Raw genomic sequence first — 24,630 nt, forward strand, 5'->3', positions numbered from 1 at the left:
TAATCGAGATCGCTCCGCCGCCACAAGCCGTGAGCCGCTTCGCTGAAGCTCAATCTTAACGCCCCCCCGGCTTCAGCTGAAAAACCAATTCGGAGGCTCCCGGGCTGCCGAGGGGGAGATCAGACCTCCTCAAATCACACGGTGTGGGTTTCATTTGTCTTTTTTCTTCCGGCCGGAGGGACGCGGAGCTTCTGCTGGAAAGGCAAATGCAATATCGATGCAAATATCAGGGGGGGGTCTGTCTGCCAGCTCCCCCCGCATCACACGCCACCCGCCGTACCGCCCGCTGATGACACACTTCGCTCTGCCAGCAGGGGGCAAGAGCGTCCCTCTATCAACGGGTTCGCGGTTGCTTATTCATGGCCCCTTTTGGTTTAGTCAGTGGAAACCTGGGATTAATCAACGTTTGGGACTATGGCCCGTGGCACCCTGTGACGTCCACCACTACTGTAGGGCTAGCGAGGACAGGGGGGGGCCCTCCTGACCCCTGTGCATCCTCTACTGTCTCTCTCCTGCTGTGACCTTGATTATGCGGCTAGCCAATCAGGCGAGAGAGCGCTACAGTTCAAGGGGACTGCTGAGTTCAACCTCCTGGCTGGTCTTATCCTCTCAGTCCCTTAACGCATCACTTCCTTATCTCCTCAGCAAATGTTGCCATTCAGGGCTACTTACCACGCCGACAGCCTCGTGTCTAACCCACGCCCGCAAACTGGATTTGCACTGACAGGAACTGGGCGGCATAGCATCAGTGTCCCACCCATGATCTGAGCCTACTATCACTCTTAGGTCCAGATAAAGCAGGAGCCCAGACTGCACCGGTGTGCTGCACGGCTTCTCTCGTTAAGGGCCCACTGTACAGCACGTCTCCGCGGGAGACTGGGAGACAGGCACTCGGGTTCCCGCTGCTTCGTATTACAATCTCATCCGCCTAATGTACTGTACACGGTCATCATTCCCTAAAATACCGGTCGGAGGGAAGCGGTGTGCCGTGGGGGAAGTGAGACGAGGGACACGCGGCTGAGCGTAACAGCTTTCCACCCCTGCGCAGACACACGCATGAGCACATGAGCAAGGGGGCCGAACAGCGCAGCGGCGGGAACGGCGGCCTCCGCAGACCCGCTCCTATAGCGTCAGCAGAGCGCCAGTGATTAAAACCGGCCGCGGCGGCTACGGTCACGTGATCTGCCGGTGACAGGGGCCGGCTCACGCTCCTCTCCTCCCGAAGTGCTGCGCAGTGCTGCCAGCTGGTGGGGGCACAGAGCAGAGTGCCTGCCTGGACTCGCTCTCACAGAGCCGCACGGAGGCACCCGGCGACACACGGATACACAGGGATGCGCTGAGCGACTCTGACTGACCTGCCACTGGCGGGGGGGGGGAGGAGGGGGGGAGGGGCTTCATAAGTCAAATGATAGACGGAGCTACTGCGTACAATCAGTCAGATTTATCAGAACCAATCAAAAGATTTTGCCCTCCAAAGCAAAGCACTACTATTGGTTTAAATCAGCGAGTGAAAAACAATAAACGATAGCTCCACTCCTTTTCGGGCCCACAAAGCCTCACCCACACTATTCACGGGGCGCTCATAACGATTTAACATGATCTTAAACTCACCTCACTGAAAATGGGAAAAAAAAATCACTCACAATCGGGATGCTAGGTCAAGGCTAATTAATGAAACTTACCGAGCAGTTCTGTTCAGCTCTGATCCAGTTTCCGCCTCTTTGAGAATAAAGAACAGGTGGTGTGTTTAAAACCGACGCGCCTGTTTACTGAAGAGGGCCCACATTGAGGAGAGCCACTCAGCGGGCCTCAGACAGTTCATCACTCAACGAGGCGGCGGCTGAAAACCAGCCAGCTAAAAGTGCCCTTCTCCTATAAAACGTGGTTTTGTTAATTCTCCTTGAATTACATTAAAACATGTATGTAAGGAATGCATAGAAATACGTTTTCAAAACCAATAAAACAGCCCTCTTCAGGAGAAAAGTAAGCTCTGTCAGAGAGCTCTGAAAGGCATTCTTTACAACTCCGCTGTCAGGCAAGAGGGGTGATGACACACAGCAGTATGCACAGCGGACAACACATATAACCCCCCCCCCACCTACGGTGCGACTACTCCACTACCGCCCGGACGTGCAGACGGAAAAAAAGATGGACTCACAGACATTCCCGGTGTTGTCGAAACTGTTGAGCACCTCGTCCACTCGGATGGGTCCAAGGTTATCTCTGCAGGACGCAAAGACAGAAAAAGAGAAAAAAAAAACTGAAACACCGTCAGAAAAAGTGCACTGATCCTCGCTGTTTGCACGTGTATATGTGTTTGTGTATGTGCGTGTGCGGGTGCCTCATGTGTACATCTGCGTCTGTGTGTGTGTACCTCGGTTTCTGTGTAAGTGTGACTTTGCTGCCAGCAGAGGGAGTGAGAGCGGAGAGGAACAGAGGATCAGTGACAGAGAGAGGGAGAGATGAGTGACACACTGAAACGCTGACACACTGACAGGCACTTTGACAGCTCCATTGACTTCCTACACGGCGCTCTGATTCTCCCCGGGGTGCTGGTTTTTAACTCCCAGCTGCTCCTAATTAATCAGGTTTGATTAAGCTGTTGGCAGAACACTCATCGGGGCTTAACATCACCTGACAGTTATCTGCTTTAAGTCCCTGAACACAGAAGAGTGTTGTCAGGGGTGCGTTTGCACTAACAGACAGATACGTTTAAACGTGTTTATTGAACATATTTTGGTAAATAAACAAAGTCAGGCCCTTAAACAAAGGCAGGATAGCTGTGTCAATTGAGCTAAATTGGCTGTCCAATTAATTCTCTCAGCCTCGATGCAGTTAGCTGAAAAACTACATCAAGCAGAATGACAACTAGTATTACTAATTTAAAGGGCAAGCTCTCCAGAAATCATGTATTTATATGTTTAATAAACCCACCAACCCTACCTTTGTCAAGTGACATCTAACCCAGATCAAAACTAGCTCAATAAAACAAACTAATTAGGCACACAGTTGGACCGAACAAAAGCATTCACAAGGTGCCCCCATGGAACAAAGATGGAAGACACTGATATATATAAGTCCCCACATGAGTGTTACATAGCACATCTTTTTACAGTTCCTTCATCGCTCTCTTTCTCAAACCCAGAAATGTTGGCTTGGATACATCACTGACACCTCATACTGTGTGATTCAGCGAGTGTGCGATCCGGTGAGAATAAGGCTTCATGAACCACAGAATATCTGGAGCTACTGCGTGACTCACTCATGTGAACGAACCATAATGTTCTGCAGTCTCCTGATTGGTTTATGCAAGTCAGTGACCGGAAGCATGTGGAAGCTCCGCCCATTATTTGGTTTGCGAGGCCTCGCTCGCTCACCAATAGCAGGGTCCCTCGCTGAGGGTTTTGTGAGCTGAGGGGTTGGTTTACCTGAGAAAGGCACTAAATTGTGGGAAAGAGGCACTTCTGTACTCGACCCAGTCCCCGTCAGAGGGCTCGTCCGTTTCTGAGGTCACGACCCTTGTCCTGGAGAACAGGTTGAAGGAGGAGAATCTGCGGACGGACACCCGCTTGACCTCCTCGTTGTCCAGCTGCTTACTCTTCAGAACCTGTGCACAGGGTACACACAAATTCCTTCTTCTCACCTGTGACTGACCACACAGCATTGCATTTTAACCTGAAACTGACCACACAACATCCCACCTCCACGTGTATCTGACCATACAACATCATACATTTAACTGTAACTCACCACACAACATCCTACCTTCACCTGTAACCGATCACACAACTTACCTTCACCTCCGTTAAAAACATTCACCTGTACTTGATCACACAACACCCCTTCACCTGTGCTACACTTCCTTTTCACCCGTATATATACCTGCTTTAGAACACCTCAATCAGACTATACTAATACTTGAAATACCACACTTCCCTCCTACTGCTGTAACTCCCTTGTGTAGGTAATACACCAGACCAAGGCAGCAATTAGTCAGTACAAGAGTTAGGTGTAAAAACACATGCAGGGGGTATGACAGCTGATAGATGGGAACGCATAAAAAGTTACACAAGATACTGTCACTCTTGTAATTAATGCAGGTCAGTCAGAATCGTTACACGGGTATACCCAATGCAGAGCACTTTTACACCTATCTACTACTTAGCCTTATATTTTCTCAATGAAATCAGAATAAAACACAGGTAACAGTGTCAAAACAATGGGAACAAGTAGTTGCAATACCATGTATGCCATGTATTTTTGCTGCATACTTTACATGAATGTTTAAATCTTTAGTCAAGGAAAAAAGTTAGTCAAGGAAATTGTAAGCAGAGAAAGAGTTAGTTTGCCAGACTCATCTGCGGATCCTCCATTTATGGGCAAACCTTACGCTCCCGTGTCCTCCCTCATTACAGCGGGGTATTATTTTTAGACATCCCGTGGGAGTAACGGGCCAGTTTCGCATTGAAATGATGAATGCCCGTGCCACGGTTACGCCAGCTTATGTTTTATAGCAGAGTAATATCACATTATTCCTTGTAAACGATGTAGTTCAGCAGTCGGTAGCACACCTCTCGCTCGAGGTGGAAATCTGGGACACTTCGCAGGTGCGCCTGGGCTCGCTCTGTACAACAGGTAGCACACCAACAAGAATTTCCCAGCTGTTGCTGTGGCAACTGTGGTCTCTCAACAAACTTGATATATCGTTACTCTGTATCCTGGTTGTTTCCAGTTATTCCATTTTTCTGACACTTACACATCTGACTGACAGATTTAGCTAGTTTTATCCAATTGATGCTCCAACAGCTGACTGATTTTAGGCTTGCACTCTCAGGGGCTACACTGGAATATGTTAAACTAGCTGTATTCCACCAGTTACATTCGCTGGAATATGCTAAATAGCTAATCAGCTAGATATCCACAAATCTACACAATATGTTTTTTTTTTAATTCTGAAATTTAAGATATGTGGTTTTTAAAAGCAAACTTAGCTACAGCTACCATGAATGCCAGTCATACTGAGAAACTGTTAGCTAGGTTGTTATTCCAGCCGGTTAGCTAACATATATTTGCTGTCTTTTGCAATCCTCCACGCGATGACCTTATGTGAAAATTAATACGAGATGTAAGGACGGGCAGGGTATCAACACGTAGCAAGCAAGCTAGTCAGCTAACAAGCTAGCCGGGAAAACAATTAAGGCAATCACGACGTCTCACAAAATACGCTTCGTTGAACGAAAACATGACTAACAGCAAACGGACGGGCAACAGCTTCACCTGTCTAAGGAGAGTCCAGCGGGCTCGGGCGACGTCGGTCCCGCAGCTCGCTTCCCGGCCGGACGGACGGCTCCTGTCAGTCTCCCCTGACATCGCCGAACCCGACTCCTCTTTAATTTTACTCAGCCCCGGGCCACCTGTTGGGTTCCCCTCCATTTCTCCTAAATGACAATTTTTCCTAAAACGGGGGATGATTGCAGACTTAAAGCAGTAGCCGGTTTTCACAGTGTTTACAGTTTCATCTTCTCGGTAGATAATATAGTACTGCGCACGGTTATCTTTCCCAGCGGCAGTAGTAGGGCAAATCGTGAGCACAGATGCCGCTAGAAAAGCATGCTACTTCCGTACACTTCCTGTCAATCGACATGGAAGATAAAAGCAATTCATTACCGGCGTAGTCGAACACGAGATTGAGCTGCGGTAGCCGTCGCTCGCTAATCGATTAGTGCTGCCTACCACATACGCCATCTGACAGCGCCTAACATTTGAAATGCTCATGCAAAAATAGCTGCATACACAGTAGTTACAGATAATAGCCGGCTAAGTTCTATATAAAGGTTGCTATGTAATGCGATGGTAATGTCGAAGCCTCTGCAAGGGAACACTTTGCATGTTGTGTATCGCGTATGTAACCATATGATCAGCAAACTAGTAACGTTAGGTAGTATGTGTTCCATATAGTAAGTAGCCAGCTAACTTAGCTAGCTGGTAATGAAAAAGGTGCCTCTTGTCTGACAGCTAGATAATGTAATGACTGGCCTGCTTGCTTCGTTTAAGATTAGCTATATGTCAGAACAAGCAAGTTTGTGGGGAAATACCAACAGTAATGAATAATGCTGTCGTTTAAATGTGTCAGAGCTAGACACCTGTCTGTCCAGGTATGATGATCATTCCTACGGCGCTACGCTGTTTGGCAAGGAGTACACAGTGGGCAGTCGCTAGACTGCATACCAAAAGTAGTCATTGGCCATGTGTTCCTGTCCAGGTATTAGCACGTCTTCATTCTGGGGTAAGAAAGATCTGTCTTGCTAGCTAAGCCGATTGTTTCTAGACACTACACCAATCCATTATTAATGTGTCAGTTTCAGGAGGATATGTCGCCTACAAAACTAGTCTTGTTGAAACCAGAGATAAGTGGAGGTGACGGATACAGTTGCCACCTAATGAGAATCAGATCCGGGAGAGTCTGATTCCACGCGATAAGATCCTTCGCAGAAGGCGGGCTGGTCTGTTCATGGCTGAATTGTTCAATTGACATAACACAAAGGCTATAGCCTCATACAGAAATCTGCTGTAGAGTGCACATTGCCATAGCTATGCTTGCACGACACAGCAAACCGCATATTATAGCATCGCTATAAAAAGCAACTTCGTGAGATAGAGACATTAATGTGTGTTTGTTTTTTTCCACAGGATACTTCGTATCCGCTCTTGGAACATTCCAAAGCCCAGTTACGAAAGCTCCGAAACCAAGAGCGGTATTTCAGGCGAAAAATAAGTGCAGCATACAACAGGTTTTCCGAAGTCCCAGACAGCATTGTGGTAAATGTATCTTTATATTCAGGTTATCAACTAAAAATGATCAATTAAAGGCACCACAGAACACTGTACAGCGTTGTTCAGTTGAGTTCACATGCCAGTCTTCTATGTTCTGTATTACTTCAGTGTTGTGTAATTCTTTTTACCTTAGAATTCAATCCCGGTGTACTGTGGTACCGAAGGGGACGGTACCTAATAGTGAGTGCACAAAGTAGCATATCTCTGACAGTTCCTGCTCTGTTACCTTCAGGTCCAAGGGCGACACCATGTGTACTTTGAGGAAGATGGCAGTATCTACAGGATGGGTCTCGGACATGGTAAGGCCTGCACAGTGAAGCTGGGGGGCAGATTCTATGTACTATAATATCTTTAGCTAGGCCTGTCCCTAGTCAACACCTAATTTTTTTTCAATGCATAACAGCACATGAGACAGTGCACACCTGTCTGTCAGTTTGGCAGGTGCTGAAAGAAAGCTCTGTGTGTGAACAGCAGAAGTGGTGGTTGGGGGGTGTGTGACACTATTGTACCTGTATGCGCTTGTTCGCCGCGGCCTTAGGTGACCAGGATGCGGAGGTGGTCCTTCGTGCGGATGCAGGGGGTGAAGGAGAGGGGTCCCTGCAGCGGGTTCGAATCTCCCCAGGGGAGCGCGTGCTGGCCGCCACGCTGAGGACCCCGAGTGAGGAGACCAGGTGCATCCTGGTGAGCCTTGGGGAGCCCCTTGCTCCCCCACAACCACTGCTCACTCTCAACGGTGTCTTCAGCTTTGGTGAGACCACTGTGGGTCATTCATGATTACCCCCTATTAAGTGTAGCAAGCTACTTACTTATTATTGCTAACCACTTAGCTGTGACCTGTTGCCTAAGGCAGCAAGCTATCTCACTAACTAGTTATGGTTGGTTAGAAAGTCATCCCATACAAAATAAATATATTGTAATACTGAGAAATGTATTCAGCCCAGAAATATTTTACAAACACATTAAAAATATATTCATGCTAAGCAGAAATATATTGAAATAAAACACAACAGCAATAATTTATGTATTTTCAATATGCTGATTGATCGAAGAAACATATTCTTTAAAATGTATTCTTTATACCTGTATATATTTTTGGTTGGGATTATAGCAAAAAGGCTGTTTAACTCACTAACTCACTAGCTAATAAATATTAGCTGCTTTTTGTTTGCATTATGCAGACAGGTTTCGATCGGTGATTTATGGATCACAAGTTGCGCCCTCTAGCTGTGAAAATAGTACCCTTTTAGACATGCTAGAAGGGGGCATTGAGGGTGCAGTAAGCTTCCGGACATCACTCAAATTTGTATCGTATGGTATTGGGACATGTCTTATTGTGGTGGGTAGAGCACTCCTGATGACGGGGTTTAGGAAAAGAGGGTTTTGGGAATGGGACTGGGCTACATCCGGGGACTGTTAGACCAGGCTCTGGGTGAGAGAGTACATCTGTTTCTACAGAATGGGCCACAGATGACATCCTGTTCTTCACCAGTATGGACAACCTCCGGTGTCGTCATGTTTTTCGGCTGGACCTCAATGCGGAGGAGGAGCCAAAGAGCACCCTGGTGTATGAGGAGCAGGACCCTGAGTAAGACTGCAGTCTGTCCCAGTCCACAACAGACACAGACAAACAGTGGACAAAGTTTCGAAACACGCTGTCCCTCTGTGTGTCTGCGTGTGTTTGCGTTTGTCTGTCCCTCACGTTCGCAGGTTCTTTGTGGAGGTGAGCAGCTCTAGAGACAGGAGACTGCTGACGCTGAACTGCAGCAGTAAAAGCAGCTCGGAGGTGTGGCTCGTTGACTGCAGCACGCCCCTGGCCCCGCCCACGCTGGTCCAGCCCCGCCTACCCGGCCTGCTCTACCACGTGGAGCACAGGGACCGGCAGCTGTACCTCCTCGCCAACACTGCACCAGGCCAGGAGTACCAGGTGAGCTCCGCCCCTTGGCAGGCTGTGACTCGAGGGGTGCCCCACCCATTTGGAGTAGTGGGAAGTATTTGGTAACTCTAGATGAGTGAGGAAATAATAATGAATAAGAAAACCGCAGTGTGAAAACACTTAAGCTCAAAGAGGTCAAGTTAATGGAATAGCTGTCCTTAACTAAAGATTAATCTAAACCATATGTTCTGTGACTAATACAACTTTGCTTACTGTGCAATTTTTGTGTTGTTATGCTGACCACTTGTGTTTTTTGTCTCTTCCAAGCTGTTGAGAGCCCCGCTGTCCTCTCCCTGCATGGGACAATGGGAACCACTGTTCAGCCCAGCTCCTGGAACAGGCCTGAGAGACATGGAGCTCTTCCGGGACCACTGCGTTCTGGCCGTTCGGACTCCGAGCGGACCTCTGGGACTCCAGGTGGTCCCGTTGGCTGACCCTACCCGCACCTCAGCCATTCAGGTGGGCTGAGAACATTCTCACTCAGGCCAACCGTGTGTCTTCATCTCTGAACTGCTGAGGTGTTTGTATCAAATCGCTCTTCTTGATCACTGCCAGTCTGTGAGCTCAAGATAAGATTACAGCTGGTTTACCAGACGCTGGTATCTAGGGTCCAAACTGATGTTATAATAGTCTGTTTTTTTCCACAGCTGAAAAAAAAAATGTTGCCACTTTTTTGTTTTGCACAACTGTTATCACCCCTAGCTGCACAGTTATTGTACTGAAATAGCAGCCTTGGTAATCAGCCACAGATCATAAACACAGGGATTACTTAATGGCAGTTGCTGATGACGCTGAACTGCCTTGTCATCGTTGGTGTATAGTCTCGATTCGTCACTTTTTTTCCAAGCAGTGACCTTTCACACCACGGCTCAGTGCTTTTAAGTCACATGTTTAAAGACCTCTCCAAGGATAGTCCCACACTTCACAGGGTCGGCGGGAAGGGGTTTTATTATTGTTCGTCACACGCTGCGGCCGCCACCTGTGCAACCACACGCCCCCCCCGTGTGGTTTCACAGAATCAGCAGTCAGGGGAGACACCTCCTCTCGTGTCCTGTAACCTTTTTGTTCCAGAGCGGGACGGCTGCCAGCAGGCTATTTTGGAAAATATTTGCCACGGTCCCGATGAGTTATATGCGGCGGTTCTGCCATGTTAACCTTTCTAGAGCCCTGAGTGCATTGCGGTCGAGCTCGCGTGTGCTGGTAATGTCACATCTGTGGGGTATTTAAGTGTAATCATGTGAAATCTGGCGGCCACAAACTACCCATTGAATTGCTCCTTGCTGTACTTCAATTGGTATCCTCCCTAGATAGATTGCAGTCTGTGTGGTTGAAACTGCAGCAAATATAAGGGCTGAACAAGCAAATACGTGGCGGTGGAAGAAAAATTCCAACCAAGATGGAAAATATAGAGGAAGTGAGCGAACGTATTTCTTCATATTTCTGCTGGCCAAAGAAACAGTGTTTGGTAGGTAATTGCTGATCAGATCAGAAGACCAAAATAACAGTACCTAGGTTAGGCGTGACCAGAGAAGACACACCAAACAGAAACTAGTTTACAACAGGGGGACGGGTAGCTGGTCCCATAGATGAGTCATTAACATGTCAGGGAATCAAAAACCAGGAGCAGGTGACAGATCGGGGGGGGGGGGGGGGCGTTTCAGGGCATTGATGCTGCTCACTTTGTGGCACAAACATGTTTATATTCTCTGAAGTTTATAATCCAAAGTACCTGCTCTGTTTTTAGTGTTGCGGGAGGGGTGGGCAGTGCCGGGAGCACATTGGCCCATACTGATAGACCAGGGTAGGCCATTATGGAGTATGTCAGAGTGTAAGAGCTCCGTTAGTCAGCTTCTCCAAACGGTCACACCAGTGTCATCGCTCCAATTCTGTGGTCTGGAAAAAGCTGTCTTCACCAGGAGAAGAGAGACCAGCTCCAGGAGTAATGCTTTGGATTCACAGTCTTAACACGTTAAAATGAAAGAACTAGAATGACGCATTCCTGTTGTAGATGGGGCCTTCCAAAGAGGTAATGAGATGTCATTACGTTCATGCTGTTGCTGTTGCTATGTTTCTCTGTGTTTGTTCATGGTTGCAAATGAGATATATATAAATCTCCATATCATGTTCTACATCCCAATGTTAAGTGATCATTTGAAAGATTGAAAATGTGTCCCCCCCCCCCCCCTCAGCTATAAAGATAAGATAGAACTGTGAGTATAAACTGTGAATATAAAAGGACTCTCATTTTTATATCTTTCCTTGAAAAAGGCAGTGAAGCCAAAGCATCAGCCAAGTCATTTGACATTCACTGTTAATAAAGATAAGGAGCATGAAGGAGCTTAGGCACGCACATATACACCCACACACTTGTTAAATGCAGATCAATGACTGAATAATTCTAGTAGTTAAATAAAGCAAATATTTGTTAATAAGATGGTTGTTTGACAGTTACTTTTTACAGGGAGCCAACCATCAAATAGGGAGGTTTGTAAACTTCCATGGTCAACCATTGCCCTGACCCCAATCAAAGCCCTAACCACAACCCCTTGCAATAATGTATGTGTGTATGTACATGTGTGTATATGAATGTATGTATGTATGTACATATATGTACAGTAATTATATATATACATATATATATATGTGCATTTGGGTGTGTCTGTATGTGTATATTTGTATTTCTCCTGGTTGGGTTGTAGCGTGTTAGAGTGTTAGCCCTTGGCCATCAGGGATGCTTCTTTTTTTGGGGCCTGCTTTGCTCCAGAAGCTAGGCTGCGCTTGGCCTGGTAGGGTGGTGGGGGCTGTGCATGGACCCATGCGTACCCCTGGTCTCCCACTTTTGGGGGGCTGGGGGGTTACTTTTTTGATGACCCTAACCCTAACCCTAACCTGACTCAGACTCAGACTCAGACTCATACTGATAACTGTTGAGCAACATTCAGCCGACAGCTCCACGGCTCTCATTGTTTCACATATTTTTCTGTTCATGCTTTTACACCATGTAATGCGTGGCTAATGGATACCATCAGACAAATAAGGCACTCAGTGGTAGGAGTGTGCTGCTAGAAAGCCTTTGTATAACAGGCCCAAATGCTTTCCTCCAAAACTTACCATAAATTTATCTAGCTTTTCCAGGACCTCTGTGGTAGCTCAGAGCTGCACTGCATTTCAAGTCAAGTCAAGAGAGCTTTATTTTCTGTTTGGACAGAGTGGACAAACAAGTGTACTAACAAAGATCATTAAGCAGAAAACTGTCAGGTCTGTCAGGTCTTTCCATACTCTGTTCCTCAGTGTCTTTGAGTCTCTGATTGATAACGGGCGGTGTGCTGGCTGTGGATGGTATGACTTTATCCACACCCCTTCGTGCACATTCCTAACGTTAAGCACACAGAGCTAACTTCGGTCATTAGAATATCTGTGGTATTAACTCTGGTTGTCTCTTGTTTCCCAGCTCCCCTGGTGGGCCTGTGCGTTGGAGACGCGACCCGAGCGAGTGGCAGGCGGCGAGGCCTTTCGGTTCCTCCTCTCCTCTCCGGTGCATCCCCCAGTCCCGTTCCTGTACTCCCCCCAGGAGCACCAGCTCTTCTTAGAGGAGGACCCCACTGCTCCCCCGCTCCCAGACTACCATACCACACGGCTGGAGGCCCCCAGCCAGGTACCTGGCCTGAATTATACATAGACACACACACTCCTCACTGAGAACAGGGTTGTGGATGGAATGTGTTGTGTTCCATTGGGGGGGGGGGGGATCATGTGACTCCAAGGTGGGGACTGAGCTGTGTTCCAACAGTGGCATGTGACACCTGTAGTATAGCCTCCTGTCAGAGGATGACAAGTGCCCTGAATGGCTGGGTATCGGGTGACCAGACTGTCGGGCGTTGTCAGGGGGTATCAGGTGACCAGGTTCCAGACCCTCTATGCCTCCTGCAGTGTTTGAGCCTCTCACTAAGAGTGACATCATCCCCCCACCCCCCCACCATCATGCCTCTGGCACCAGGTCAGGTACCCAAGGCAACAGGAGCCGTGGCAATGGTGATTAGTTCCTAATCTGTTGATGAAAGCAAGGGAACCATGACCCTGGCCAGTTTCATTTCAGTACAGGGGGGGATGGTGGGTGTGGGGTTCAGTAATCTCCACCTTAGAACAGAGAGCCATGTGGTGTACTCCACTAGGATTAACGGGCAAACGGCCACATGTGGTTTTAAAAAAGTATTCCCTCGGTTCAAGTCCGGCCTACTCTTCCTGCAGGATGGAACCATGGTCCCGCTGACGCTGTTTCACATGCCTGCTTGGGGCGACCTGAAGGAGGTGCCACTGCTGCTGCATGTGTATGGGGCGTACGGCCTGGACATGAACATGGGGTTCAGCCCTGAGAAGAGGCTGCTGCTGGAGGAAGGCTGGGCCCTCGCCTACTGCCACGTCAGGTACTCCAAATCCCACGATCCCTTGTGTCCTGCTGCTTCTGAGTTACAGTGGAATAACATATAATGAGACTCAAAGAACTTAGTGAAGAACTGGCTGAATGTGGATATATTGCCCTCACTCCAACTCCCACATCAATAAAAGCAACACAAAACAAATTTTGTCTGTTAATTTTATAGCACCTGGTATTACTACACATTGTATTGTCAGTGTAAACAATCATGAAATATTGTATGAGAGTGCTAGAGTGCTTAGCTGGCAAGGTGTATGAAATGCTTTGCCAAAATGCTGATTGGAGATGGAGTCCACACCTCTTACAAAACACAAGGAGCTGTTTATCACCCTTGACACCGTTGCTGTGCATTTACCCAGTGTGAATTTGGTGACGTTGTGTGCCCTGTGGCCTGCAGGGGTGGCGGGGAGCGTGGTCTGGGCTGGCACCGCGCGGGTCGGCTGGAGGGGAAACGGAGAGCGGTGGAGGACCTGGCGGCCTGCATCCGGCGGCTCTTCTACCTGGGCGTGTCCCGGCCCGCTCTGACGGCCCTCACTGCCCGCAGCGCCGGTGCCGTGCTGGCGGGGGCGCTGTGCAACCAGCACCCCCGCCTGCTCCGAGCCGTCACGCTGCAGGTGAGGCGCGCGGCCGGCCGCAGGTGGCCCGACGGGTCCGCTCTTCTTCCTTTGAGTTTGTTGAGCAGTGCAGACCCGGGCTCCGAGATTCAGTCTCTCAACTCCGGAAGCCCTGGAAACTGCAGCTGAAAGCCACGTGTGGATATGCCTTCTATTGAAAGGAGATGACGAGTTATGGTGCCCGATTAAAATCCCTGTCCAGGTTTGAGAACTTCATCGTTTCAGCATCTTTTTTCCCCTAATCGCTCCTGGTTTTGCAGGCTCCTTTCCTTGATGTCCTGGGAACCATGACGGACCCCACCCTGCCCCTGACCATCGAGGAGAGGGGGGAGTGGGGCGACCCTCTTGCTGACCCCCGACACAGGGACTGCATCGCCTCCTACTGCCCCTATCACAACATCACCCCACAGGTGAGCACGGTTCGCCTCCGTGGACGGAAGTGCTTTACACGCAACTATAACTGCATACCAACATGACTGTGAATGCAGTACTGTACAGCCTCACACATACAGCCGTTCAAGCAGAGCACTGAGCACACAGAAATACACACCCCTGCACATAAGAGCACATATCAAAGGGCACCCAAGCCAAGCCTGTTCTTGCTCAGCGAGGCTGTAGGATGGACTTTGACATATTGCATGTATGCCTGATGGGTCTTCCATTCTGCAGCAGCAGGTTGTTAACAGGAGGTGTGTTTCTGTGTCCCAGCGTTACCCCTCCACGTTGATCACGGCCTATGAGGGCGATCGGAGAGTCCCGCTGACAGGGGTGTGGCGGTACTCCGAGAGGCTGGCGGCGGCCGTTTCCGTGCACGTCAACAGCTCCCTTACGCCAGGTGAGCCCTGGGCACTGAAGGTCACGTGTGTTCAAGGACAGATGCGAACAGCCCAGGGGGGTAAAACATGATAACCCACAACTTATTTTTGCTTTCTGGCTATTACATCACACTGACTTAATAGAACACTCCGCAATCAATTGGATATTCACTTTGTTCCCAATGGAGATAAAGATTATAACACAATAATCTGCACTCTTTAAATCAGATAATAATAATTGTGGCTTGCGTTCATATAGTGTCTTTCATGGAACTCAGAGCTCTGTATAATGGAGACGGTGGGAATGGGGTTAGGGAGCATGACACGCCCAATGCTCGGCAGCCATTTTGCACTGGAGCACTCTCCGCAGAACAGCTGAGGTGGAGAGGGAGGGATTTATTTAGGCAATTTACCTGAGAGATGGTTAGATCATTTAAAGAGAGATAAGAGATAAAGATGGCCTAGAGATAAAGAGGGAGGGTTCTGTTGGAGGGTTATGCAGTTCTTCAAGGACAGCGCTGATTTGCTGATCGGCATCAGTATAGCCTTGAACAGAGTTCATTTTTTTTTTATTGGTGTATTAGTGCGTTCTGGTGTTAGCAAATTACACAGCACATTTCCCCAGTGTGAGGTTTTCCTCCTCTCTCTGTTACAGAGTCTCTCTCCCTCTCTTTCTGTTAGATAACACCTCCATCACACACGCCCACGGCAGGGCTCTGATTAGCATATTCCCGAGAAGCGAGCAGTGTAGTTTGTTCAGGGATGTAGCGTGGTCAGTGTTAGAGAGGGGTGTGAGACACCTCTCAGGAAGAGTGGGAGTTGGTGTAGGCGGGAGGCCATGATGCGGGCCAGGGGAAGACTTTGATTATAACCATCATTGCTAGAAACACCTACGGTGGCTCTGTGAGGAAATAAAACCAGGGAATGTGTTGGCTGCCTGGATGGAGTAAGCCTTGTAAATTCAGCCTTGCCAGGGTCATTGATGTGGTGTGTTCTTATTTAACTCCTTACTTTCACATTTACTCACTCCAGAAACAACAGAATGTGTCATATGTCAAGCTCAAAATAGATAAGTATTATAAAAGATAATTGTTAAGCAAAATACTGAACAACTTTCATAGAACAGAAGTGTGATTAATTAAAAAAAATATATGAAACCAAAGGTCATTGAAATAAATGGGTCAGAAAACCCTGACCCACTATATGCTGGTCAGAAGCATGAACCTCATCAGTAATGCTCTGACCTAACAGCTTTCCAAGTGACCTGTGCCTACTTTACGCTGAGAAACTTGTGCCTACTTTACGCTGAGAAACAATGCTCTCTTCTCTGCTCCAGTTCCAGAATCGGAACCACCACCATCCATCATTCTGGACCTGCAGCCGGGAGGAGACCACTTCGGCCCGGAGGACTTTGACCTGTCCCTGAATGAGGTAACTCTGCACCTCAGGCAAGAGCTAGGCTTGTAAGATTCCAGGTTCGATTCCCAGATGGGCCATTATACTCTAGAGCAAAATGCTTAACCTGAATTGCCACAGAACATATCCAGCTTAAATATGTGACATGAAAAATGAAGGCTATGCAAGTCGCCCTGAAAAAGGGTAGTAAGTAACATAATGGCTGAACATGTGAACACGTCCCTCTGAGAGTGACTGGCAGATGTTTAATCCTCCATACTTACACGTAGCTGTGAGACTACGGTGAGACTCAGAGCTACACAGGACACACTAAAGTAATCACTGTCACTCAGTGATTCAGACAGTGAAGTAAAGACCTGAGCTGTAAAACTGTGAATGCTGAACTCTGTACCCTGTCAGGCTGGGCGTTTGTATCAATTATGGCACTCTCTCTTGTTCTCTCTCAGGCAGCCCGGCAGCTGGCCTTCATCCACAGCGAGCTGGGGATCCCAGGCAGGGCCGCAGTTAGACAGGCATAAGGGCACAGGGCAGCGAAGGGCGAGAGCAGTCGCCCCACCCGGCCTCGAACCCGGGTCTACGGGGTACCAAGCCTGCAGCTTGACCGCAACTCCAAAGAGCCAGGCTCGTTGGTATGGCAGTCAGAGGGCAGTGTGACAGAGTGCTGTCACCACAGTTGAGTATGCGCTCTGACTCGAGGCCGGGTGGGGCGACTGCTCGCGCCCTTCGCTACACACAGACTTGAGTGTGTGTGTGTGTGTGTAAGAGAGACTAAAACACACTGTATTTTTGTAGCAACAGAGGCAAATTCAAATGTGAGGACATGAAGATTTTTAATTAAAAATAGATCACATAAACAACATGTATGAAATGGTTCAATCAGAAACAGTGGACCCACGTATTTGGCAGTTTAGGTCTCTGCTGTACACACCTCGGAGTGCCAGGCTCCCCCCTGCCCCTGTAACCCCCCCCCACACACACACATTCCCACCCCTTCATTGCTCAGCATTTGTACAGAATGTCCAATGCTGCCAGATAGCAGGCCTTCTCAGAGACGTAGCAGCTGGAGGCGTGGCCCGGGTGGAGCCGCCGGTGGGAGGAGTACTCCAGCACGAGCCCCTCCCCTGGCCGCGTGTCAATCCGCGACTTCAGGAGGCGCTGGCCCTCCCTCCCGCCGGTGCCCATGCGCACCGTAAGCTCCGCCGGCAGCTCGGGCACGTCGGAGAGGTCCGTCACCGCGGGGCCCCCGAAGTTCAGCACCACTAGGAAGGCGCGGGAGAGGCCGTCCAGCTCCCGCACGAAGGCGAAGACGTCACGGTCCCGCCACAGGAAGCACATCCAGCCGCGGTGCAGGGCCAGCTCCTGGGCCCGCAGCAGGCTCAGGGCCCGGTACTGCTGCAGAACCGACCCACTCTCGCTCTTCTGGAACTGGGGAGGGGAGCATCGCACTTAACCACAGCACGCCTTAACACAACTCACAATTATAACAGTGCACTTTCACTACCGCTTTACTGTTTTATGCTGGGTAGGAGTAGTAGGAGTAGCCCTGTACTTTAGAACCAATAACAATACTAATTATAGTAACTATCGTTATCATTTTACAGTGCCTTGATGACCTTCAGTCCTATGTGGTAGTCGGCACCAGGCTAGTTCTGATGGATGAGAGCCCAGATGTTAAGCGTTTTCACGTCCCTGCCCTATACATACCTCCACATTGACTGTGGTATAGTTGGGGTGGATTGGTAGCCAGGTCTTGTTCTTACTGAATCCAGCATACTCATCCCCATTCCACTGCATGGGTGACCTTTGGGGGTCCCTGCTGGCATTCTGGGAGAAGGAGGCATCAGGTCATCTCATGTCATCTTATGCCAATTTCTTTCACCTCCTCACACTACGTGTGGTTTTCATGTGAGGCAAGAGGCCTGCCCAGCTGCAGTGAAAGCAGAGACTGATGGGAATTCGAGCCGAGGGCTAAGGGGCAGTACCGTGCGCTGAAGAACACTCACTGGGTTGAATTTGCCGAAGGGGTCCTGGATCTCGGTCACGTTCACGTTCTGCATGCCGATCTCCTCGCCGTAGTACGTGGTGGGCGTGCCGGGCAACGTGAGCAGCAGCATGTTGATGACACGCGTGTATTCCGGGCCTGCGCTGGAGGAGATGCGCGGCTTGTCGTGGTTCCCCACCTAAACACATGTGATGTCATAAAGCAGGGACGCACACAGCCCTATTTCCAGGAAGTAAAAGCAAATGTAGTATGTATTATTCTAATATATATATAGTTGCTGTTGTATAAGATGCCAAACAATTATTCTGGGTCCTTTTTAGTGATGCTATAATGAACTGTGGTAGTTGGTGTGTTATACGAGTTCATACAGCAGGTTGCCGAAAAAGTCATACCACCAGGAAGAACTATACAACAGCAAATGTATAGTTACATGTATGGGTGTGATACATTTGCAGTTGCCTGGCTATTAAAATCACTCCAACCTGGACGGCAGGTGCATCTCTTCACAAGTTACAGCATAGTTTACCTACCACCCAGTTTGGCCACTTCCCTCTCGGCATGTTGGTCATCCACAGGTTGACCAGGTCAAAGACGCCCTCTCCGGACAGGCGGTTGGGCAGGTCGATGAGGTAGAAGTTGAAGGGGAAGTCGCTCTCCCTGACGTGTTCCGTCCCGTAGTACATCATGGTCTTGTGAACCTCCTCGTAATCATAGGACTCCGTCACCATGAACCTGACCCGAGAGGGATCGCACAGCCAAAGGGGAGGGAAAAGAGAGGGACGTTTAGAGAGAGTGGGATGTCTGGGTGTTTGGGTTTCCAGGGATCAGGCAGGGATTGTGGAATGGGAGCCTTTGGGCACACAGAAGGAGACGCTGAGGGGGGCACCTACGGAGTGGTAGGGGGTGGCAGTGTCGTACAGTGGTAAGGTGCAGGGCTAGTAACTGGGAGGTCGCTGGTTCAGTTCCCTGCTAGGGCACTGCTGCTGTACCCTTGAGCAAGGTATTTAACCCTGAATTGCCTCAGTAAAATATCCAGCTGTATAAACGGGTGACATGTAAAAGCAGTAACCTATGGAAGCCGCTCTGGATAACAGCGTCTGCTAAATGACGCAGTGTGCGTAATGTAATGTACCTGTAGCGCCCGGGCTCCCTGCTGTATTCGTCCATCTCCACCCTCCAGTCACGCAGGATGTCGTGCAGACCCAGCTGCGAGGTGGTGTAGTCGTGGTGGAGCTCGAACTCCGAGTCCACGGTCTCCTGCGGAAAGGGGAGGAGGAGACGGGCGTGAGTGCGTGGTCTCTCCTCCGCAGCTCTCCACGTCTCCCGCAGATCCTGAGCGGCTCGGTCACAATGCACCGGTCCGGGATTAGGCTAATCAGAAACGCCGCTTCCAAATCCTGAAAAATATGTCCCCCAAATAATCCCTTTCCTGTGAGAGGACAGCCTATGCAGTTTGCATTAGCCATGAAAGACTTGGATTCTTCCCCCATTTCCCTGAGAAAAAAAAAAATTCAATCCTGTGTCAGTCAGTGACTGGCCCGTCATCACAAGGGCCATTTTGTAATGCCTGCCGAAAATAATGAGTAATATGCCATGATCATCTCCACATTTCAGTTCAGTTTCTCCTAATAAGCAATGCTTTGTGATTGTCTACAAGGCTTTTCCATTTTTGGCCTTAGATAGGGGCTGTTCCAAACACTGACTGCTTAAAGCACATTTTCTGAAATGTGAAAATAATAGTTTGTGGGCCTGTACATTTTTTTGGCTGTAAGTTAGCTGTGATTTTTCAGTCTGGGTGCCGTTCTTTCCACAGGAATGTTCATTAGAGTGACGGACCAAGTCTATGGATGATGCAAGGGAATAAAGACTGTGTGTTGTGAACCCTTCTACAGAGGGTTGAGGCTCTGATGCTGACAGAATAAAAAAAAAAAGATTTGAAGTGAGAATTATCTCAGTGCCTCAAGTGCCCTCATGTCATCGCTTGCTGGCTCTGTGCTGTCACTTAATCCTCTACAGTGGTGGTGTCAGTGACAACTCGCTGGCTCCTCTGACACTTGCATGTGCTGCATAAAGCTGTTATAGAGTGGATAGAGAAGGACATTGCCTTCTGTGTTGTTCGGTCGAGGAGGCGTGTCTTACCGGGGGCTGGTTGGGGTCCACCTGGGGCTCGTCTCTCAGGTGCTTCGCTTCCAGCATGTGCTTCACGGCATCCATGCGGAAGCCATCCACGCCCTTGTCCAGCCAGAACCGTATGACGTCCTGGGAAAATGGGTCAAGCGAAAAGAGAGAGGGAGCCCAGGGTTAGACAGGCGCTAACCCAAGCCAGTGTCATCATGAGCTGTCTAAGTTTAGTAGGTCAATGCTGAAAAGCAAACTGGAATGCAGTCTGTTTGGATAATGCACTGTGCATACAAATTAGTCAAGTTAAGCTTTTGCCTTTGGTGAAGTTCCTGTCATTCCTGGTTTTATTTCCTGAAAGACTATCGAGCGCATTCAAAAGCAGTGGGATGTGAGCTGAACGCATCCTATACTGTCACGGTACCATGTGGCCCCACCATTTTCAGAGCTCTGTAAATTCTGCAACCAGGTGTGTAACTCCTAATTGAATAAGACGTAGGTGGCACTGTGGTGACATCCAGAAGTGTTGACAGATGGGAAGGGGGGTTAGATCAGGGGCAGCTTCATGGTTTTCTGATAGCCCCTGGCACCGACCGCTTTCTTCTCACAACTCAAGCCTCACTTCTTGTGCCTGGCATGGAAACAATCCCTCTCACCCGAATGTCCCGCTGTCTCTCCCTCTCTGAGCTCCCGGCTCACCGCTGGACTTTGCTCTCCCGTGTCATTGCAGTGAACGCCTCCCTCAACAGGTAAAGTTCCCACAAGATAATGGCTAACAATGGTGTCAGTGGCCATAAGAGTGCCAGAAAAATAATCAGTAACGAGGGTAAAAGCAGTTACACATTACATGTGTTTAAAATTTGGGTCTAAGCATCAGGTTTCGGTGTGTGAGATGGGACTCTGTGAATGCACTTAGTTCAGATAACACAGTTCAAATGCAGGGCAGGGGAGACTGTGGCCCCTCTGTCTTGGGCTGAAACAGGGGGCAATGGGCAGGACATCCCAGAGGTCACAGCCACCTTCATTGGGTGGCCCCAGGAGTGCCGGGCATCGAGCCCCGGCTAGGGTTACCGTACCAGCTGGTGGGGCATAAAGACGTCTGTGTGACAGGCTCTCTGTGTTCCCCCAGTCCCATCTAAGGAACCTGAGAGGGTCCCAGAGCCGGGTCTCAGGGAGAGGGAAGAATGAAGCGAAACACAACCGCCCCTCTCGTCCCGTTCCACCCAGCCACTTGCTCTCAGGCTCCCTTGCCAGCCCTTTCTTTCCTGCTCTCCCTAATTTGCTCCATTCTTCCATCCACAATCGCCAGTTTCTCAGTCCCGACCTCGGCCCTCCATCAATGTCGAGCGATGCCTTCCCGCGGCCTGCAGTTCGGGGGCCAGCTGCAGCAGGTGTGGTAAAAACGGGGGGTCCAAGCGGCCTCAGCGTGGGGCTCGCAAGCACTCCACAGGGGGAAAGGGGAGGCCTGCGAACGCACACACACTCACGGTCATCTCCTTCCTGACGCTGGGGTTGCGGAAGTTGAGGTCGGGCTGCTCCTTGAGGAACTGGTGCAGGTAGCACTGTCCCCGCACCTCGTCGTAGGTCCAGGAGGAGTTCCCAAATATGCTCACCTGGGGTGAGACGAGCGAAGGTTTACAGATTATCGCAGTCCAACACAATCACTATTCTGGGCTGTCTACCTTTCACATACTGATTAATTTACACTGATGTCAAGCACATCAGCCAGCCAGTCCAGGCAGCCGGTGGAGATTTATATGATGTCACGAGGGACTGCCCTTGGTGATTGCTCTGCAAAGGCTGGTTCACTCACCCAGTTATTTGGAGGAATGGCACCTGGGCAGTCTGTCCAGATGTAGAAGTCCTCGTAGCCACTTGTACGGTTACGACTGAGCTGGAACCAGCGGTGCGTGTCACTGGTGTGATTGGGGATGTAGTCCATAATCAGCTTCAGTCCTGTGGGGATTCAATGATGCAGACCAGTGGAGATAATGTGGAGTAGCCCAAGATGACTTAAACCATGTGTTTTTGGCCCTGCATTACATTTTGCCTACCAGATGCTCCTATCCACAGTGACTTGCATAGCTTACAATTTTTACATGTTTTCCAAATGCTACAGATGGGTATTTACTAAGGTAATGCAGGTTAAGCACCTTGCCCATGGGTACAATAGCAGTGCCACACCTGGGATGCAAACCACATAGCTTTGGGCTGCAAGCCCTGTTCCTTACCACAGTATCACACAGCTGCTGTCCTAGTGTCACACACTCAAAAGCTCACCTTTGTCATGCATGCTGGAGAGAAGGTCGTCAAAGTCCTGCATGGTTCCAAAGAGGGGGTCGATGTCCCGGAAGTCCTCCACATCATACCCGAAATCCTTCATGGGTGACTTGTAGAAGGGGCTGATCCAGATGGCTTTGATGTTGAGGTACTCGAAGTGATCGAGTTTTTCCCTGATACCTGGAAAAGTGTAACAGCATTGGAAACTCCACATGCTGTTGTGCTGCACCATGCTGTGTGTTACACACCTCTGTGTTTCTAAGCTGCGGGCCTGGCGGAGCACTTTACATGCTGATTTTAGTTTAATTTTTCCCCATAACAGTGGATGAGTTGAACTGAATTACTTGATTTAATTTTATTTGAATGTAATCTCAAGGATTAATTTAAGAGGCACAAATTGCAAAGAAGCTGAGAAATATCTTTACCTGCATCTTTTTAGTAGCATGGACAGACATCCGACCACACATTTATTCCACAAATGGGTTATAGCAGCTATCCGTCAACTGTCCAATCCCTATCAGCAGTCATGTAACGAACTGAGTCAACACTATCATACACAGTGGTCGTTAGGGGATGGCACGGTTCGTTGTGATATATGAACACACGTGCAACATGCTGACGAAGTTACAACAAAACGTGTGACACTGCAAGAACGAATGTGTAAACCTGAAGCATGCATCCATATCGCTCACAATGGATGAGTGCTGGTACTTAGTTCCGAAGCGTACATTTTTCCTCCTAGAACTACAAAGATTTTCACTTTAATTGAAATGGCTGTTTTGCTCCGCTTCTTTTTCCTTTGCGGACGCTCAGTTGCGTCCTCTGGAGACAGACTTTTACGACAACCTAATTTTCAATTATAGAATCACTGGAGCGTTACATTTAAAGCCAGTGTATTATGCTGGCGACAAACCCGCGCGAACGACCTAAAGCTATGATCTCGCTGGTTCTTCTGCACAAATCACACAAAACCTGGGAGTTTTACTTGTCTCAAACCCAGAGAATAACTTTTGTGAAATATAATAAATTCTCAAAAGTGAAATGAAGTGAGAATATAAAACTGTGTGCATCGCCACCTAAATTGGGGGGAACGGTTTGCGTCGCTACCTTTGAGGTCTCCGACACCGTTGTTGTCCGAGTCCTTGAAGGAGCGTGGGTATATCTGGTAGACTGCGGAGGCTTGCCACCAGTGGAGACATCGCGGAGACATGGCTATCACCGTGATGGTCAGAGCCACCAGGGCAAGGGTGGACAATATGAATAGCCAGAACAAGATCTCCCGGGGAAGGCGGTAGCGCGCCTGGTTCGAATACAGCAGCAGAACCTCTTTTGGCATCCCGGCGTACGGTTTGATTTGAGTGTACGCGCTTTCTTCGCCGTTCGGGGACAGGACCAGAGACGGAACACCTTGCTCCTCCTGCCGTCCGACATTCTCAGTCTCCTGCTCCTCATCCTCCTGGAACCCCTCGTTGGTGACACCCTCGGTCATCTCCACCACAGTGCCGTTCTGCGCCTGTTTCGTCATGGTGTATGCACGATTGTATCACCTGTGTCAATTTCTACCCGCGACAGAATCAGTGCACGATCTCCAGCCGTGAGCTCCTTGTGTCAGACTCGGAGACTGCAGACATAATACACTGATCCCGTTTTAGCTGAACGTTTTAAAGAGACTTGGAGGGTCAGAGTACAATAGCGCACTCTCTCTCTCTCTCTCTCACTCCATTTCCTTCAGAGGGAGGGAGAATTGTCGACGCACCAATAATCTCCCTGCTTCGTGCACCATGACCACACTGTATAATTAGTTAAATGTACGCCAGATATGGTTATACATTTGCAGTTAGTAAATAAACGAGAGTGACAATGAGAACATGTGCACAATGTCAACAAAACGTGCCATCCGGAGTCATTTGGCTCGTTGAGTGATGGGTTTGAGACTCAAAACACCTAAGAGATGCTGATTAAACAAGAACAATTAGTTAAAAGAGGTCTTTCAACCATCACCCCTCCAAAATAGGAATAGGACACTTCACCCACACTACATCACACTCACGGTTTTAATACGCTTTCAGACATACAGGTCTAGATATACCCATGTATAATCTTCACAGACACAGTGAAAATTGTACCGGCTTTATAACAAGCATTACTAACAATATATAATATTTTTCATTCGCACAGCAACA

At 48.9% G+C, this 24,630-nt stretch overlaps 3 protein-coding genes across 3 annotated transcripts in view; 1 reads left to right on the forward strand and 2 right to left on the reverse strand.

Annotated features, from left to right (window-relative positions):
* The window catches only part of camkmt (calmodulin-lysine N-methyltransferase), a 108,405-nt gene extending 102,816 nt beyond the window's left edge, over positions 1-5,589 (reverse strand). Inside the window, exons 1-3 of the mRNA XM_036546826.1 lie at positions 5,278-5,589; positions 3,429-3,607; positions 2,159-2,223 (exon numbers count right to left, since the gene is read on the reverse strand). Coding sequence (XP_036402719.1) covers positions 2,159-2,223; positions 3,429-3,607; positions 5,278-5,433 — 400 coding nt within the window. The 5' untranslated portion in view covers positions 5,434-5,589. The remainder of the gene's footprint in view (positions 1-2,158; positions 2,224-3,428; positions 3,608-5,277) is intronic.
* A 571-nt stretch (positions 5,590-6,160) lies between these two features.
* On the forward strand, positions 6,161-16,565 carry prepl (prolyl endopeptidase like). Its single transcript, XM_036547270.1, has 14 exons — positions 6,161-6,286; positions 6,691-6,819; positions 7,067-7,133; positions 7,373-7,582; positions 8,290-8,419; positions 8,542-8,758; positions 9,035-9,226; positions 12,219-12,422; positions 13,016-13,191; positions 13,600-13,816; positions 14,077-14,226; positions 14,525-14,651; positions 15,968-16,062; positions 16,494-16,565. The coding sequence occupies exons 1-14, from the start codon at positions 6,161-6,163 to the stop codon at positions 16,563-16,565; spliced, it is 2,112 nt and encodes a 703-aa protein (XP_036403163.1).
* A 481-nt stretch (positions 16,566-17,046) lies between these two features.
* slc3a1 (solute carrier family 3 member 1) lies at positions 17,047-24,033 on the reverse strand. The gene is made up of 10 exons (XM_036547319.1): positions 23,555-24,033; positions 22,448-22,627; positions 21,981-22,123; positions 21,655-21,780; positions 20,189-20,308; positions 19,182-19,306; positions 18,580-18,781; positions 18,051-18,227; positions 17,752-17,871; positions 17,047-17,472 (listed from the first exon to the last, which is right to left on the reverse strand). The coding sequence occupies exons 1-10, from the start codon at positions 23,970-23,972 to the stop codon at positions 17,047-17,049; spliced, it is 2,037 nt and encodes a 678-aa protein (XP_036403212.1). The 5' UTR covers positions 23,973-24,033.
* Positions 24,034-24,630: the final 597 nt, after the last annotated feature.

Source organism: Megalops cyprinoides, chromosome 15 (assembly GCF_013368585.1).
Source record: "Megalops cyprinoides isolate fMegCyp1 chromosome 15, fMegCyp1.pri, whole genome shotgun sequence".
Classification (NCBI taxonomy): domain Eukaryota; kingdom Metazoa; phylum Chordata; class Actinopteri; order Elopiformes; family Megalopidae; genus Megalops; species Megalops cyprinoides.

Excerpts from the sequence above, each read along its gene's own strand:
- prepl (XM_036547270.1), top strand. The coding sequence starts at position 6,161 with ATGATCATTCCTACGGCGCTACGCTGTTTGGCAAGGAGTACACAGTGG. Across the intron at positions 9,227-12,218 it reads CCCGCACCTCAGCCATTCAG|CTCCCCTGGTGGGCCTGTGC; the intron begins GTGGGCTGAGAA and ends CTTGTTTCCCAG. Across the intron at positions 12,423-13,015 it reads GGCTGGAGGCCCCCAGCCAG|GATGGAACCATGGTCCCGCT; the intron begins GTACCTGGCCTG and ends CTCTTCCTGCAG.
- slc3a1 (XM_036547319.1), bottom strand. The coding sequence starts at position 23,972 with ATGACGAAACAGGCGCAGAACGGCACTGTGGTGGAGATGACCGAGGGT. Across the intron at positions 20,309-21,654 it reads GCGTCAGGAAGGAGATGACC|GACGTCATACGGTTCTGGCT; the intron begins GTGAGTGTGTGT and ends CCATTTTCCCAG. Across the intron at positions 18,228-18,579 it reads GGAAGTGGCCAAACTGGGTG|GTGGGGAACCACGACAAGCC; the intron begins GTAGGTAAACTA and ends ACATGTGTTTAG.